Below are 18,234 nucleotides of genomic sequence, written 5' to 3'. Positions count from 1 at the left end.
TTATGTTTAAAGGGAAGCAGAGCATAAAAGTGTGGAAAATTTGCAACCTAATCATGTGGTAGAAAAGCAAAATCCATTTTTTAGGGAAAAATCAAGCTGGCTGCAGAAATTTACATAAGTAACAAGGAGCCAAATGTTAATAGCCAAGACAATGGGGAAAATGTCTTCAGGGCATTTCAGAGATCTTCATCACAGGCCCAAAGTCCTAGGAGGGAAAAATGGTTTCATGGACCTGGCCCAGGGTCCTGCTGCCTCTGTGCAGCCTCAAGGAATGGTACCCTGCATCCCAGCTGCTCTAGCTCTAGCCTTGGCTAAAAGGGGCCAAGGTACAGCTAGGGCTGTGACTTCAAAGGGTGCAAGCTCCAAGCATTGGCAGCTTCCACATGGTGTTGAGCCTGTGGGCATACAGAAAACAAGAATTGAGCTTTGGGAGCCTCTGCATAGATTTCAGAGGATGAACAAAAATGCCTGGATGTCCAGGCAAAAGTTGGGTGCAGGGAGCCCTCATAAAAAACCTCCACTAAGGCAGTTCAGAGGAGAAATGTGGGGTTGGAGCTCCCACAGACAGTCCCTCTGGGGCACTGACTAGTAGAGCTGTGAGAAGAGGGTCACCATCCTCTAGACCCCAGAAGGGTGAATGTACCCTTTCAGGTGTGTCATGAACCTGAAAAAGCCACACACACTCAACACCAGCTTGTAAAACAGCCACAAGGACTGTACCCTGCAGAGCCACAGGAGCAAATCTGCCCAAGGTCAGGGAGCCCACCCCTTGCTTTTGCATGTCCTGTATGTGAGACATGGAGTAAAAGGAAATTTTGGAACTTTAAGGTTCAGTGACTGTCTTGTTGGGTTTTGGACTTGCATGGGGCCTGTAGCCCCTTTGTTGTGGCCCACTTCTCCCTGTTAGAATGGTAACATTTACTCAATGCCTGTATCCCCATTGTATCTTGGAAGTTGCTAAATTGCTTTAGCTTTTGCAGGTTCATAGGCAGAAAGGACTTGCCTTGTCTCAGATAAGACTTTGGACTTAGGCTTTTCGGTTAATATTGGAATGAGTTAAGACTTTGGGGGACCATTGGAAAGGCATGATTGTGTTTTGAAATGTGAGAAGGTTGGGCTGGGGACAGTGGCTGCCAGCACTTTGGGAGGTGAGGCGGGCAGATCACAAGGTCAGGAGATCGAGACCATCTTGGCTAACATGGTGAACCCCGTCTTTACTAAAAATACAAAAAATTAGCTGGGCATGGTGGCAGGTGCCTGTAGTCCCAGATACTCTGCAGACTGAGGTAGGAGAATTTCTTGAACCTGGGAGGCAGAGTTTGCAGTGAGTCAAGGTCACACCACTGCACTCCAGCCTGGTGACAGAGCAAGACTCCATCACCCCCACCGAAAAAAAAAAAAAAAAAGAAAAGAAAAAAGAAATGTGAGAAGGACATAAGGTTTGGGAAGAGCCAGGGTGGAATGATGTGATTTGACTCTGTGTCCCCACCCAAATCTCATCTCAAATTGTAATTCCCATGTGTCAAGGTAGGGAGGTGATTGGATCGTTGGGGTAGTTTCCTCATGCTGTTCTCATGATGTAAGTGAGTTCTCATGAGATCTTATTGTTTAAAAGTGCATGGTGGTTCCCCCACCCCACTCTTTTTCTCCTGCTGCCATGGAAGATGTGCTTGCTTCCCCTTCACCTTCCACCATGATTGTAAGCTTCCTGAGGGCTCCCCAGCCGTGTGGAAACATGAATCAATTAAACTTCTTTTCTTTATAAATTACCCGGTCTCAGGTAGTTCTTTGTAGCAGTGTGAAAATGGACTAATACACCATTCTTTTTTGAGAGGCTTTCCAGATATTGAAAGGACTTGAGTGTTGTGATATATCTGTATCTTCATTAGGGAGCACTCCAAGCCCAGTAATGCTATAGTTCTTGCAGACTCATAAAGGTCCAGTTTGGAATCTTGCATAAAATCCAGAAGTGTCCAGATTACTAGACAGGCTCTTGTTCTCTCACCTTACTTTCTACCAAACTAATAGAGTCTCTCTCTCTCTCTCTCTATTCTGAGCCACTTTGGGTTGAGGGTGGAGTGACACAGGCACTTATATGGCCATCACCACTGAGACTATGCTGGGTCAGATATGAAGCCAGCACAGCACTGGGTCTTGCCAAAGACCTGCTGTAACCACTACCTGGCTACCACCTATGTTTTCCCAAGGCTTTGGGGCTCTATGGCCACCAGGTGGTTAAGCAGACAGCCTTGTGTCCTTCCCTTCAGGGCAGTTAGTTCCCTCAGGTTCCAGGCAGGTCGAGAGATGCTGTCCAGGAACCAGGGCTATAGTCAAAAACCTAAGAAATCTACTTGGTGTTCTATTTTACTATGGCTGAACTGGCACTCAAACCACAAAATTAAGTTCTTCCCACTCTTCCCTCCCATTTTCACAGGCAGAGGAGCCTCACTTCATGACCATCACCACCACTGTCCCATGGGGAGAACTGCTACGCTACTGCCATTGTTCACTTAAGGCTTAAGGGCTCTTCAGTCAGCTTGTGGTGAAGTCTGCCAAGCCTGAGACTCACCCTTCAGGGCAGTGGGCTCCGCTATGGCTCAGGGCCGTCCAAGGGACGACGCTAGAATCATGGACCTGCTTGGTGTTCTATCTCGCTATGATTGATCTGGTACCTAAGGTGCTAGACAATAATCACCTTTACTTCTGCTTTTCTTAAATAGAAATGGCTCACTGTAGCCACCACAGATAGTAATATTCCATGTCTTACCTGAAGTCAACACATCTCAGTCTCATCCAAGTTCCATGGTGTACTATCTGGGTATCCCTGTTGTGGTTATTTAGAACTCAAGGACTCTTTAGTTAACAAGTGATGGGTCCTTCCAGGACTAGGTCCTTTCCTTACGGTAGCGGGTTCCCTTCTGGCCCAGGATATGTCTAGAAATGTTATCTGGGATCTAGGGCCTGGAAGGGGGCACCTCAAAATTCTAACTAGGGACCTATCTTATTGTGGCTGTGCTGGTGTCCAAGTTGCAAGACAAAAGTCCTCTTTACGAATTACTTTCCTCTCCTCAAGTGGAAGGAAGGGGTCTCTTTTGAAGCTGTGAATTGTGCTGCCTGGGGTTGGGGGAGTGGTGGTACAAGCACTCCTTTAGCTGCCCTGGCTGGTATCTCAGTAAGTCATGTCCCCCCGCCCTTCCCCCAAGTCTACTGACTTTTAGCCCTTCTCAGGCACTACAACTCACCTAGGAGTTGCAGTCCTTGTGGTCCATGTCACACAGACACTGTGGTGGGAAAAGGGAAGGGGTGGCATTGGTAATTTGAGACTGTATTTCCTACCGTCTTCGGTGATTCTTTGTTAAAGCCAGGCACTGTGAGTGCTCACCTGATTTTTTTGGTTCTTATGAAGGTGTTTTTTGTGTATGTGGAGATAGTTGTTAAATTCTAAGGGGGGTACCTTTGGTGGGGCTTTCTATTCCATAATCTTGCTCCATCCCTATTTTACATTTTCAATATTGATGCGTCTTAAGAAAGCAAACTAACAATATCAGTACAGCATGATACATGCTGTAATGAGAGACACATAAATGCAACAGGAGCACACAGAAAGAAACACCTATGTCTGCATAAGAGACTTCAAAAAGTCTAAAATGTGGAGGATACATAGGCGTCTGCCAATTAATAGAAGATAGGGAATTGAAGGCAGAAGGAAGAGCACGTTGCAAAGCCATGAAACTGCATGGTGAGAAAAGATAATAATTTGATATGACTGGAGCATTAAATGAATTTGAAAGAGAAAAGTGGGAAGTGAAGTGGGACTAGTAGATGGGGGAGCTTTGTATAAAAGTTTAAGAATTTTGGAGTTCATATTTACATAGAGGGCAGAGATGAAAGACTGAAAAATTGTTCTGCAAGCTTCTTGCAAATTAGCAGAATGGAGGGCAGATTAGAGTCAGATCAGTCTGAAAATAAAGAAATATGTTAGAAAACCTTTGCAGTATTTTGGGAAAAAGAAGATAAGATTTTGCATTATAGCAGTAGCAGCTGAGATGGAGAGGTGAAACTGATCAACATATTTTGATGATAAAATCAACAGGAATTGGCAGTTGATTGTTGAAGTTCAAGAAAAAGTTTACATGCTAGGTAATACAGTAAAATAAGTAAGTTTGGTAGAATTTATGGTGGTTAATTTTGGTAGAATTTTTGGTAGAATTTATGGGGTGTGGCTAAGGAGTGGAAGATGAATTTCTATGTAATTTATGTTTGCATATATTTTCGAATACACCAAAAATTTATATTCACTCAGAGTCTCAAAGACTATCATCAATCACTTTATATGCACCCTCCTCTTCAAAACCAACTATCTTGAAATCTATCATGTTAACTGGATCTTTAAGTTGGGCATTAAATAAGATTGAAATTTTACCAAGGAACAAAAGTCAAGACTCAGAGAAGGAGAAATTTGCCTAAGTGGATATAAGTGATAAATAGTGTTGTCAGGATTCAACCTGGACTCTATGACTCCAGTGCCATATTTTTTCCACCATATTTAAAATATCCCATCAATATCATAAAACAGAGATGAACTGATATATTTAATTAAAAGGTTCTTAATGTGTTTGATATTCTTCAGATTAACTTCAATTTCTAATTAACTGAATCTCTTCAATACCAAGCAATAATATCTAATTGACTATGCCTGGCCACTATCTTATCAAAGCAACATTTCATTTTCTGTTTTTTCTATTGAATTTGTGAGAACATTGGAAGCTGTCAAGGTGTGACATATTGAGAGTCCAATAAAGATTAAATCCCTGAGTACATGATTTGAAAAAATTTAATGAAATACTTTGCCCAGTTGTCTAGGACTACTGTTAAGTAACCATCAACCAACACCTTTTCCAAATATAGATTTCCAAAAACATAAGTAGCTAGCCAGTCTATTTTAAAAACTGACACAATCTCTCAGAGAAATTCAGATCCCAGAGTTGATTTGGGTAGGAACCAGGGAAGCAAAACTAAATTAATTAAAAGAACAATGTTACTTACTTTATCCTTGGAGAAGCTGAAAAGTTGTTTTCTTTCCACAAAGAATTGGACGGCTATTACACTGGCTGAGTGGCCCCAAAGGACACCCACTGGTTTAGAGACAACATAGGGATTCCAAAGGCAAACTTTATTGTTAATGCCAGCAGTTGCTAATCAGAATTAGAAAGAAAAAAAAGTTTAGTAGCATAAATAGCCCACAGCATTTTCTTTGTGAAATGAGTTTACCGTATAACTGTAGCTTGATAAATGTCAACTGTAGGTTGACTAATGCACCCTGTTTTGCCGTTGTCTAACTAGACCAGGCTAATAGGGCATGAGTTCTGTCAATAGAAATAGTTGAAATGGAGGGAGTAGGGAAGAAAAAATTCATGAAGGGGAAAAGGCTATGTATGAGGTGAAAGAAAACATATAGTCCCATTTAGAAACCAACCAACAGCCCAACCAGGAGGGGACAGAATCCTTCTTTCTAATCCTGATATTTCCTCTCTCCAGCCAGCTTCACCTAGAAATGTAGGCAGTGTTAAAGTTATCCCAGGTGTAAGAAGGAAAGAAAACAATGTTGAAAGTTCACAAATTAATTAAAAAGTATAAAAAGACAAATTATCAAATAATCAAGTACAGTCATGCATTTCATAACATTTCAGTCAACAACATACAGCATATACGAATATGGTCCCATGAGACTATAATATGGTATTTTTACTGTACCTTTTATATGTTTAGATACATAAATACCATTGTGTTACAATTGTCTACAGTGTTTAGTAAGTCACATGCTATAGAAGTTTGTAGCCTAGGAGCAATAGGCTATAGCGTATAGCTTAGCTGTGTAGTAGGCTACACCATCTCTTTGTGTAAGTACACTCTGTGATGTTCACACAATGGAAAATCACCTAATGATGCCTTTCTATCCCCATCATTAAGCAATGCACGACTGTACGTGCAAGCAAACAAGCAGCACAAATATACTTTTGACCTGCTTTATTAATGGAATAAGATATTTTTGAACATCAATCAGTTATATTTAGGGAGCTCTTCAAGAGCAGGAAATGTATCTATTCAATACAACACAATACTCTTTGTTGCTTCCTAGTTTAGGGCCAGTTGTGGAGCTGAACTTAATCATCCTTATTTTTTCCAGCACTATAGCAGGTACAAAGTAATTATTATTCTACAGAGATTGAAATGATTAACCAATCAATGTATTAAATAGTTGCTATTTGAGTCCTTGCCAAAATGAGTCACCAACTCCTCTATCCTTCTCTAATAAATCTACAGTACTCCTTGAAGATTTGATGTTGGCATATTCATGAATTCATATTCAAGGTATCTGTTACTGTGATTGTCAGGTATTATTTTGGGAATTTTATGGACACAGCTCCTTAGCTAATATTAATACTCTTTGTATGAATGACAACTATTGAATGTGAGTTAATATGACCCATTCTGTAGACCATGTGCATGCTCTGTAACTACCCTATTAATTTTTCAATAATACATCTATACTTCATTTTTATGTTTCAACTAATATCAATATGTATATCAAATTATCAGCTTTCAGAATATCTAAATTTTTAATTTAAATAGTTAATGCCTGAGAAACTTTATATTTCCTCAGCTAAAATATACTTCTTTTTTACATCGAAAGAACTCCCCTCTAGTAAACAAACCTAGGATAATCTGAACATTTTCAAAAATCATTAGAGATTGTATTCTGAAAGGTAATTGAAAAACAGTCTATATTTTGCAGTTCCCTTGTGTATGGATGTGTGTGTGTGTGTGTGTGTGTGTGCATGCGCTGGTAGTGGTAGCTGTAGTAGTAGCAATGAAAAAATGCATTTGTTTGGGTGGAGCATTTGGTGGTGTTAGGAAGATGGCAGAATGGCAGATGCTGCACAAACTGTCTTCCTTCTCTGTATCATTTTACACCCTTCACCAATTGTAATAAAAAAGACTCATTAAAGCATTGGGCACTTTCTCGTATTTTTACCCCAATGTAGTTCATATACACTGCCCGTCATAATGCATCATTATCAGACATTCTCAGGCAATAAAATGTGAGCTGCTCAAGATGGTCTCTCTAGCAATAAAACAACAAGGTGGAGAAGGCTCCATGCATACAAATGCACCTCAGACTATTTATGAGGCCCTCATAGTTATCAAGATTTATTTTACCTACCAATTAAATTGAGCCGAGAGTGATAATCAAAAGCATGAATGCCCTGGGCAATGTTGAAGGATGTCATATGAAGATGCTTTTTTGATTTCTCTCTCCAAGCTAGCACCACACTATTTGTATTGCTGGTTGTACTGGAAATGATAGCATCTAAAGATGCATTGTAAGTAACTAATAAAAAATTAAAAAGAGAAAAACAATCTTTAGTTGATTCTTCACAAGATATTAGTAAAATGGAGCTGTTTTAACATGTAAAGTTAAAAATTAAACTCAAACTATGATGATACAAACTGACACTTAAAAAACACCTCACAAACCCCTTCTCCCACCTCCCACAAAACAATTCCATTGAGAAGTTACAGGAAATTCTACATTCTGACTTTGCCCCCAATCTAGAGATATCTTGAAGTTTTAAAAATTGGAACACATGGCACGAAACAATGTTAATCACAATAATCATATGGGGTTCTGAAGCTGTAAGATGAGTAATTGGCCAAATTCCTATGTTCCTCCTCCTGGGTCTGGGACAAGCAGGAGCTTATCAACCATCTGCTGCTCCCCAAAGGTCCAGCTCATGCCTAAAGAGTGGTTTATTTAAATTTTGACTGATCTAAACTGTTGGAGAGTGAAATGGCCAGGACTCAACTCCTTGCCAAGATTCACAAACAAAGCTACAGGCTCAGGTCAAAGTGGCTCTTCTGCATTCCTGATGAGCCAGTGCCAGACATTGTGGAGCAAATTCACACTTTCCAAGCAAGGATAAAGATCCTACTACCCTTTGTTAGGAGAACCTTGCCATTACTCTCACACCTACAGGCTCCAGAAGGCCAATGAATAGCCATAGCTGCTCTTTGATCAACTTGAAACCACCATGCCCTCTGTGGTTAGGCAGAAGTTCTCTTTGGCATTGTGCTCAATTATTTGTGTCCCACAGTTGGAGGATTTCTGATTTGACCTCAAGATCAAATTCCTGCCCCACACAAAGAGGAATGCTGTTGTTTTATAAAGCTGAAGGGAAGTTTTTTTTAGTAGAATGGCTCAGAAATATTTGTGATCAATTTATTACGTACAATCAGGGGTAACGTATTCTGGGGAGTCAATTCTCAATGGATTGCTAGCATTTCTGCACTTCTTGTGAAGCTAAGAACTCACTGCCCTTTGTTCTGGATTATCTTTTCAAAGAGTTTTTATTTGCATAGCAAACGGCCATAGAATGTAAAGATAGCATCTCCCTTTGCCCAGAATAATAAAGATAATGTCTTCCTCTGGAGCAAAAGTTAGGCATGCCTTCTGTCCAACATAAAAGATTCAGATTCCTTAGGTTTGGGGTTCCTTTACTGTAATGGAATACAGTGCCTGTGCAGGGATTTGTCTGGGCCCATCTGCATTGCCTCTGTGGACTTGATGGCCAGGGGAACTGAAATAAATGTGATGATATTTATGCTGTTGCTCTCCTGAGAATAATAGTCTTTTTTTCTCTCTAACATGGAAGTCTTATGTCTTCTGTCATTGTAAGATTTTTAACGTTTCTCTCTCCAAGTAAGCATCACAATATTTGTATTGCTCATTATGCTGGACATGGTAAGCAAACTTGTTAATAGGTAACTAGAAAATAACATAAAAGTTTAAACCCTTCACAGTTCTTAATGGGCACTGCTATGGTCTGAATGCTTGTATTTCTGGCCTTCTCCCCACCCCCCAACCACCTAATTCATATGTTGAAACCTTCACCCACAAGATGATGATACAAGGAGGTGGAAATTTTGAAAGGTAATTAGGTCAGGAGAGTAGAACATTCAAGAATGGGACGAATGCCCTTATAAAGGAGGTCCAAGGAAGCTTGTCTGCCCCTTCCGCTATGTGAGGGCACAGGTGGAAGGCACTGTCTAGGAAGCAGAAAGTAGGTCCCCACCAGACAGCAAATCTGATGGTGCCTTAATCTTTGACTCCCAGCCTCCAGAACTATGAGAATAAATTTCTGCTTCATAAAAAGAGCATCCCTTATTAAAGAGTTAAAAACAGTATCCAGTTTTACTATTTTGGTATGATAACTTAATTTGCTGTGAGTGTGTGTGTGTGTGTGTGTATACATATACATATAGAGTATATATACACACATATATTTGTAATATGTGTATGTGTGTATATATATATGTACACACACACACATAGGTATTTATACATTTCCAATTACTAAAGGCAAGAAAGTTCTGAGAAGCAGGAAAATAGCTCAATGCATTCCTTTTCCTCTTACCTATTCAATTGGGCTGTCTCTAAATGTAACTAGGATTTATTCATTCAAGAGCTCATATTGATATGTAAACAGCTTGATTTAGAAAATTTCATAGCTATCTCCCTAGGAAATAAATGGCTTAACACAACCAATTTATAACTAAATGAATGAAGTTGAGACTATTCAATGTGTCATTTACAGATATCATCTCTCAAAACATGGCATTCAATCCTCAAAGATGTATTGGGCATCTACAATGTGTTCTGTGCTATGATAAAGATAACAAGGAAAGAAATAGACTAGACGCAGCCTGGACTTCAATTATATGGCCCCAAACTTGGAAGAAAAAACATGTAAATCAAACAATTAGAGACAATTTTAGCACATCATAAAGTGATAAATTGAATGATACAAAATCTATAACAGAATTTCAAAGAAGAAAGAAATCAGTGTGCCTTTCAGCGTTTAAGAGACATTTGGTGAATGTTGACAAAAAGCATTTCAATAGATGAGAGGCCATTACGAATCACCTGTGTGGGAAACAAAAGGTAAACTCCAGAATTGAGAGCTGAAAAAGAGCTAATCTACTTCTATATCTCATAGGTAAAGAAATAGAGATTCATCCACACAGTTTCAATGATTTGCCAAAGTCAGCAAGTAATTGTCAAACTCAGGTCTGAAGTTCTGAGATTAACTCTTAAGTTTGGTGTTATGACATGCAATATTATAAATCGAAGCTTAGGACACTAGTATTTGGCAGAGCCAGAGTACAAATTCAGAATACAGGGCCTGATCTCTTGACTACGGGAACGCGGCTTCTCAAATTTCAACATGCACACAACTCACCATGTGAAAATGCAGATTCTCATTCAATGTAAACCTGAGCCTCTGCATTTCTCATATCCCCAGGTGTTGCTCCTGATGCTCTCTGAGAACCACACAAAGTAGCAAAGCACTAGAATGCAAGTGTTGCCATTATTTTATACTCTAGAGAGTATATGAATCCATAGTTCTTAAAATTTGGGAGGTCGAACATCCCTTTGGGAATCTTATGAAAACTGTAGACCCTCTCCATCAGAAAGGTATACATGCACACAAAATTTTATATAAAATATCATGATCTTGAGAACCTCCTCACTATACTCATAAAGCCCAACCATAATAGTTCTGAGGAACTTAGGTGATAAACCTCCAGCCACAGGTAATTTTGGAGTGAGAAATTATTCTTCACCTGCTTCCTCAAGTGGTTCTTAAAATTTCTATTACTAATGATGTACGTCCTTTGTGTTAGTCAATACCCACTTTAGGCTCCTCTTTTAAGCTTCCACTTCTTTAATGTAAATGAGTGTAACTGGCCCTTGATACTGGCATACTGCTAGTAGCAGATTATTTCTAAGAGGAAAATAAAGAGAGAATGGGATACAAAGGAGACATTCAGAAAGGGGACCAGAGTAGAGCTGGCTTACAGAGCTGGCTCACAGAATAATTCACTGGGAAGTGTGTCATGAAACACAAAAGTGCTGCCAAAGGCCAAAATGGTCTGTTTCTCCACTCTGCCTAGAATTTACCTGGATAGTGTTATAAAGGTAGAGAGGACAGTGACCCCTTTCCTCCTTATGATAAATGTCATGGCCAATACCCCTATAACCAAAGACAGGTTAACAAGAGAAAAGCACAAAAAATTCATTTGATCATAGATTTACATGACACAGGAACCTTCAGAATGAAGACCCAAAGATATACAAGACACTGTCCATTTTTATACTTAGGTTCTATGACACAGGGAGAGCCATGTAGAAATGTGACTGGGAAAAAGGAATATGCGTTAATGGAAATAGACTGGGTGGGAAACCCAGCAAGTTTTGTCTGTTCAGATTCTTCTTGACTTCTCTATACGGCATTCCTTTCTCCTGGGTATGGGGTAGGACTACTCTAGAATGAGGGCTGTCATTCCATTTCTTTATGGTCAAGTGTTACACTAAAAGTAGGGGAATGTTAGAATAATATTTTTAGACTTTACGGCTACCTTTGGGGAAAAGGAGTTCTAGCTTCTATGACCTGGCTCAGGAAAGAATGAGCAGGAGAGACAGACGGGCAGGAGAAGGTCAGAGAGAGACTTTGCTCTGGAGGCTGCTTCTGAGGTTTTCATTTTTGGGTATCATTTTCAGAGCCCCAACAGTACGTTTATTGCTTATCCCCCATATGGAATTTCTCTTTGACCTATGACTACTTTAAATAATTGTTGGATTATTTTTTGAATCGCTCCCATGTACAAGTACCTCTCTGGGTGCTCCCACCCTATAATAATCTTTAGTGGGTAAATTATTCCAAGTTTCCTAATGAGAAGATAGCAATCTGAAAGCCAACTTGCTCAAGGGCACAAAGCTAATTGGAGGTGGAGAAGAGATTGAACCCAGTCCTGTTTGGCTGTCAACTCTCCTTTCCTGTGCTATTGCCTCCATCTTTTGTACTAAGCCTCACTGCGATGTGTATCACAGGTCCAGACCTGGGGTTCTTCCTATTACCAACTACCTTTCTGTTCCCATACCCTCAATACCAGACCAAGCTCCTAATTTGTCTTGAGTCTTCCCTTCCCTGATCACTTCACTCTGATCCCCAAGGGAACAGTATTTCTATGTCCTCCTTGGTCTCTCTCATCGTTTTCCCTCCTTTCTTCTTAATAAAAGGAAGGAAGAAAGGAAAAAAGGGAGGGAGGGAGGAAAAAAGAGAAGGAGGGAGGGAAAAAGGGAGGGAGGGAAGAAAAAAGAAATAAGGGAGGAAGGGAGGAAGAGAAAGAAAGGCAAGGATCTGGGAAGTAATTCATTCCTATAAAGGAGAATCCTTTAAGTTTTATTAGAGAGCAATTAATTTCAGGGACATAAAGTCCCATGATTACCTGCTGCACTACTACTACTACTGTACTAGAAGTTCCAATGGTATAAAATCTGATGACAATGATTCTCATTCAGGAAGCAGCCTCACTGAAAATATTCTCTTTGTTTACAAAAAAGGGTTATTATAACCTGACACTCAGTCAAACAATATTATAAGACCTAAACTATACAACATAATACTACAATTATATCTTCAAGTGCATGGAAATCCCATAATATAATTACAATACAATCATAATAAAATATTCCTACCCAGAAAATTACTTCGTCATGTGTTTCCCCATTTCATCCAACTATCATCTTTAGTTTTCAGGTTATAAAGAAATACATAGAAGGAAGTGTATGCTGCTCTGGCATCCGAAGTATTGCTTTATGATTTAAATCTCCAGGTTACAAAACGACATTTATGGGCCTGAAATGTTACATATTGGAGGCTCAACAATTCACACTTAATGTCTAAACCAAGATACAACTTGTTTCTGATTAAATTGTAGAAGGCCAGAGTTCTTGAGAATGCCTGAGTAAAAGGTGAGAGAAAAGCCATTTCCTTAAAATCAAATTGTCTGATAAATAAAAATGTTTTTCCCATTTCTTGAATTGAGGTAAGGAAATGATAGGTTATGATGGAAAAGTTTTAAAAACATCAAGCTAAGGAATAGGATAAGCTGGTAAAATAAATGATTTCTTGTTCATATTCTCAGTAAGTTTTGGAATTGGTAGAGGAAAATATTTTAAAATTACTTTTATATAACATCATAGAGAAAAAAACAACTTCATTATATTTGTCCATTAAGATGCTGACTTTCAACTCTTTAATTCTCTTGCCACACAGTCATAAAAAAAGATATTAAGGAACCCTGCCATTGATCTGTGTTCTCATGTGTGCTGTCAAAATGACCCTCTGTAACAGCAATTAGTTAATGTGGGAAAGTGATTTGAAAATGAAAGGTGATACCTAAAAACTAAGTAAGTAATGCTTAGTAAGTAAGTAACGCTATTAAGTGCACTTAGAGTAAGATAAAATATGGCACTCTATAACGTTTGCCAACTGATAGACATTGTGGCAGGGTAGGAAAGAAGACTCCACCAATTCTCCCCTCTACCCAGGCAAGGACAACAAGTTAACAATCTACACAGAAAAAACACTTTTATACAAAACAAAAATTAGGTGAGCCCTCATTGTACCTGGTTTTCACTTCATATCATTGAAAGAAGCACTGAAGAGATAGAAAAAAAAAACAGTCCTGAATCACCAACGCCACCCTTCCCCACCCCTAGCAGCAGCTGCGTGGTGCTGAGAGCTTCTCTGGGAACTGGGGGAGAAAAAGCACAGCAATTGTGTGGCATTGAACTCTGTGCATCCTGGTAGAGCAGAAAGGAAACCTGGACCAAACTCAACTGATGCCCACCCACAGAGGGAACCTTAGCAGAGGGGAATTGCCCAGCCCAGGGGTCTGACCTTGAGCACCAGTAAACCTCACCACTGAGGGCTACAGAACTCTTTGTCTCCAAATAAACTTGAAATGCCATAAAGTTCTAGGCTATGAAGACTGCAACTCATAAGTGAGTCCTTGTGAGGAACTAGGCCCAGAAACAATGGACTGAGGGGGCACGACATACTGAGACACCAGCTGGGGCAGCCAAGGGAGGGCTGGCATCACCCTCTCTTAACCCTAGGCTGCAGAGCTCACGGCTCCAAAACAGGTGCCTTCCTTTCACTTGAGGAGCAGAGAGGGACGAGTGGGGAGGGCTTTGCCTTGCATCTAGGATACCAGCTCAGCCATAGCAGGAGAGGGCATTGGTTAGAGTTGTAAGGCCCCCATCCCAGGCCCTCATTCCTGGATGAAACTTCTACACAACCTGGGCCAGAAGGGAACCCACTACCTTGAAGGAAAGGAGCCATTCCTGGCAGCATTCATCACCTGCTAACTGAAGAGCCCTCGTCCCCTGATGCAATATTCAGGTATTACATCGAGGGCTTTGGATGAGCCTCTGAGACTTGCTGGCTTCAGGTGAGACTCGGCATATTACTACCTGTGGAGGCTATGGGGGAAAATTCCTCCTGCTTAAGAAAAGCAGAGGGAAAAGTAAAGGGGACTTTCTCTTGCACCTTAGGTACCAGCATGGCCACAGGGGTATAGAGCACCCAAGCAGGCTCTTAGCGTCCCCAATTCCAAGACTTGACTCTTGGATGGAATTTCTGACCTGCCTTTGTCCAGAGAGGAGTCCACTGCCCTGAAGGGTAAGCCCCGGGTCAGGCAGCATTCAGACAAGCTGACTTAAGAAACAGTGGGCCATTAGGGAACATCAACAGTAGTCTGGAAGTACTCTTCTTGGCCTAGGGGAGCAGTGGCTACAGGGTGAGGCTTCTCTGCCTTTGGAGAAAGGAGTAAAGAGTGGGAAGAACTGCATCTTGTTGTTTGAGTTCCAGCTCAGCTGCAATAAGAGAACACCAGGCAGACTTCTAAAGTTTTTGACTCTAGTCCCTGACTTGCAGATGGCATTTTGGGACCCACGCAGGGGCTGGGGGACCTTGCTGCCCTAAAGGCAAAGACACAGGCCTGGCTGGATTTGCCATTGGTTGATTGCAGAGCCCCAGAGCCTTGAGTGAACATAGGCAGTAGCCAGGGAGTGGTTAAAGCAGGTCTTGAGTGTGACCTAGCGCTGTGCTGGCTTCAGGTCTGACCTAGCACAGTCACAGTAGTGGTGGCCACTGGGGTGCTTGTGTCACTCCACCCCCAGCTTTAGGTGGCTCAGAACAGAGAGAGAGAGACTTTGTATGTTTGGGAGAAAATAAGGGAGAGAACAAGAGTCTCTGGTAATCCAGAGAATTTTCCCAGATCAGGTCTGAGGTCTGAAATGCTAAGAATACTTTAATCAGAAAGAAAAGGACATTCATGGGCAATGAATAGTCACCTGAAGGTACAAAACTCACTGGTGATAGTAAGTGCACAGAAAACCACAGAATATCCTAACACTATAACTGTGCTGTGTAAACTACTCTTATCTGAAATAGAAAGACTAAATGATGAACCAATCAATACTAATAACTATGACTTTTCAAGGCATAGTACAATAAGATATAAATAGAAATAACAAAAGGATAAAAAGCAGAGGGACAAAGTTAAAGTGTAGAGTTTTGATTAGTTTTCTTTGTGTTTCTTTATGCAAATAGTGTTCTCAGCTTAAAATAATGGGTTATACGATAGTATTTGCAAGTCTCATGGTAGCCTCAAACCAAAAAACATATGAATATACAAAGAAAAGCAAGAAACTAAATCATATCACCAGAGACAACCACCTTCATTAGAGGAACATAAGGAGGAAAGAGAGAAGGAAGAGAAAACCAGATAACAAATCACAAAATGGCAGGAGTAAGTTTTTACTCACCATTAATAATATTGAATGTAAATGGATTAAACTCTTTAATCAAAGACACAGACTGGCTGAATAGGCAAAAAAACAACATGCATTGATATGTGATTTTCAAGAAATACACTTCACTTATAAAGGCACACATAGACTGAAACATGGAAGATAAAAGGGATGAAAGAGATATTCCATGTCAATGAAAACCAAAAAAGAGTAGGAGTCACTATACTTTTATCACACAAAATGGATCTCAAGATAAAAACTATAAGAAGATACAAAGAACATCACCATGTAATGATAAAGGGGTCAATTCAGCAAGAGGATATAAAAAACTTTAAACATAAACGCACCCACCATGGGAGCACTTTGGTATATAAGGCAAATATTATTAGAGCTGAAGAGAGAGATAGGCCTCGATACAATAATATCTGGAGACCTCAACACCCCACTTTCAGCACTGGACAGAACTTCTGGAAAGAAAATCAACAAACATCACACTTAATCTACACTATGGACCAAATGGATCCAATAGATATTTACACAATATTCCATCCAAGAGCTGCAGAATACACATTCTTTTCCTCAGCACATGAATCATTCTCAAAGATATACCATATGTTAGGTATCAAAAAATATCTTAAGGCATTCAAAAAATTGAAATAATATTGAGTGTTTTCTCTGACCACAATGAATAAAACTAGAAACTAATAACAAGAGTAATTCTGGAAACTATACAAATACATAGAAATTCAACAATAGTCTCTTGAATGACCAGTCAATCAGCGAAGAAATTAAGAAGGAAATTGAAAAATTATTGGAAACAAATGATAATAGAAAAACTACATACCTATAGGATACAGTAAAAGCAGTACTAAGAGGAAAGGTTATAGCTAAAAATGCCTTCATCAAAAAAAAAAAAGGAAAAACTTCAAATGAACAATCCAATGATGCGTCTTAAAGAACTAGAAAAGCAAGAATAAAACAAATCCAAAATTAGTAGAAGAAAAGAAATAATAAAGATAAGAGCTGAAATAAATAAAATTGAAAAAAATACAGATTAATGAAACAAAAAGTTTATTTTTGGAAAAGTTAAACAAAAGTGACAACGCTTTAGCCAGACTAAGAAAAAAAGAGAGCATATCTAAATAAATATAATCAGAAACGGAAAAGGAGACATTATGATTGATACTGCAGAAATTCAAAGGATCGTTAATGGCTACTATGAGCAACTATATGCCAATAACTTGGAAAATCTAGAAGAAATGAAAAAATTCTTAGATACATAAAACCCACCAAGACTGAATTGGGAAGAAATCTTGTTATGTTAAGCAAAATAAACCAGGCACAAAAAGACAAACATTGCATGTTCTCACTTATTTGTAGGATCTAAATATCAAAACAATTGAACTCATGAACATAGAGAGTGGATGGATAGTTATTAGAGGCTGGGAATCGTAGTGGGGGCCTAGTGGGGAGGTGAGGATTGTTAAAAAAAAAAAAATACTTAAAAAGAGTAAGGCTATTGTTTGACAGCACAACAGGGTGACTGTAGTCAATAATAACGTAATTGTATATTTTTAAATAACTCAAAGAGTGTAATTGGATTGTTTGTAACTCAAAGTATAAATGCTTGAGGTGATGGAAACCCCAGTTCCCAGATTGTACTTATTTCACATTTTATGCCAATATCAAAACATCTCATGTACCACATAAATATATACACCTACTCTGTACCCACAAAAATAATTTAAATTAAAAAATAAAGTATAACTGTCTATCTTTAAAATAAGAATTCAGCACTGCTAAGCATATTTTAAAATAATAATGCAATTAATTCAATTACTTTTCAAAACGCCAAGTAGGCCCATGTCCATGATACAAATGAATCATATTCTTCTACCACGCTACAGAATAAGCTGTAGGACATAGAGCCCTTTCCTCAAACCAGGGTCACTGCTCACAGCAGATTTCAACTGCTTTAAACATAGTGACAGAACTGGCAGGAAAGGCAGTGTGGTCTAGCTACCTCGGTAGGGTCTGGAAGACTGATTTAGATGCAGGGAAGTAGAGCCATTCACAAGCAAGATATTAAATCTGGCTTCTCTGCCAACTTAGCCCCTATCAATTATAAAGAGTCCCTGAGGAGTCTGTATTCTAAATTTTCTGGCACTTGTTCCACTAATTAGTGTAGCAATTAGCGACTGGGTGTGGTGGCTCACACCTGTAATCCCGGCACTTTGGGAAGCCGAGGTGGGGGGATCACCTGAGTTCAGGAGTTTGAGACCAGCCTGGCTAACATGGTGAAACCCCGTCTCTACTAAAAATACAAAAATTAGCCAGGCGTGGTGGCACGTGCCTGTAGTCCCAGGTACTTCGGAGGCTGAGGCAAGAGCATCCCTTGAACCTGGGAGACGGAGGTTGCGGTGAGCCAAGATTGTGCCACTGCAGCCTGGGTGACAGAGCAAGACTGTCTCAAAAAAAAAAAAAAAAAAAAAAAAAAAACAATTATAGAT

General features: G+C 39.7%; 1 protein-coding gene across 1 annotated transcript in view; it reads right to left on the bottom strand.

Annotated features, from left to right (window-relative positions):
- The window catches only part of WDR49 (WD repeat domain 49), a 186,375-nt gene that overhangs the window by 124,523 nt on the left and 43,618 nt on the right, over positions 1 to 18,234 (bottom strand). The window contains exons 6-7 of the mRNA XM_025376536.1: positions 7,226 to 7,393; positions 5,047 to 5,195 (exon numbers count right to left, since the gene is read on the bottom strand). Of these exons, the coding sequence (XP_025232321.1) occupies positions 5,047 to 5,195; positions 7,226 to 7,393 (317 nt within the window). The remainder of the gene's footprint in view (positions 1 to 5,046; positions 5,196 to 7,225; positions 7,394 to 18,234) is intronic.

The sequence above is a fragment of the Theropithecus gelada genome, chromosome 2 (assembly GCF_003255815.1).
Source record: "Theropithecus gelada isolate Dixy chromosome 2, Tgel_1.0, whole genome shotgun sequence".
Classification (NCBI taxonomy): Eukaryota; Metazoa; Chordata; class Mammalia; order Primates; family Cercopithecidae; genus Theropithecus; species Theropithecus gelada.
The sequence above is the reverse complement of the archived record's forward strand: the minus strand, read 5'-3'. Positions and strand labels throughout refer to the sequence as shown.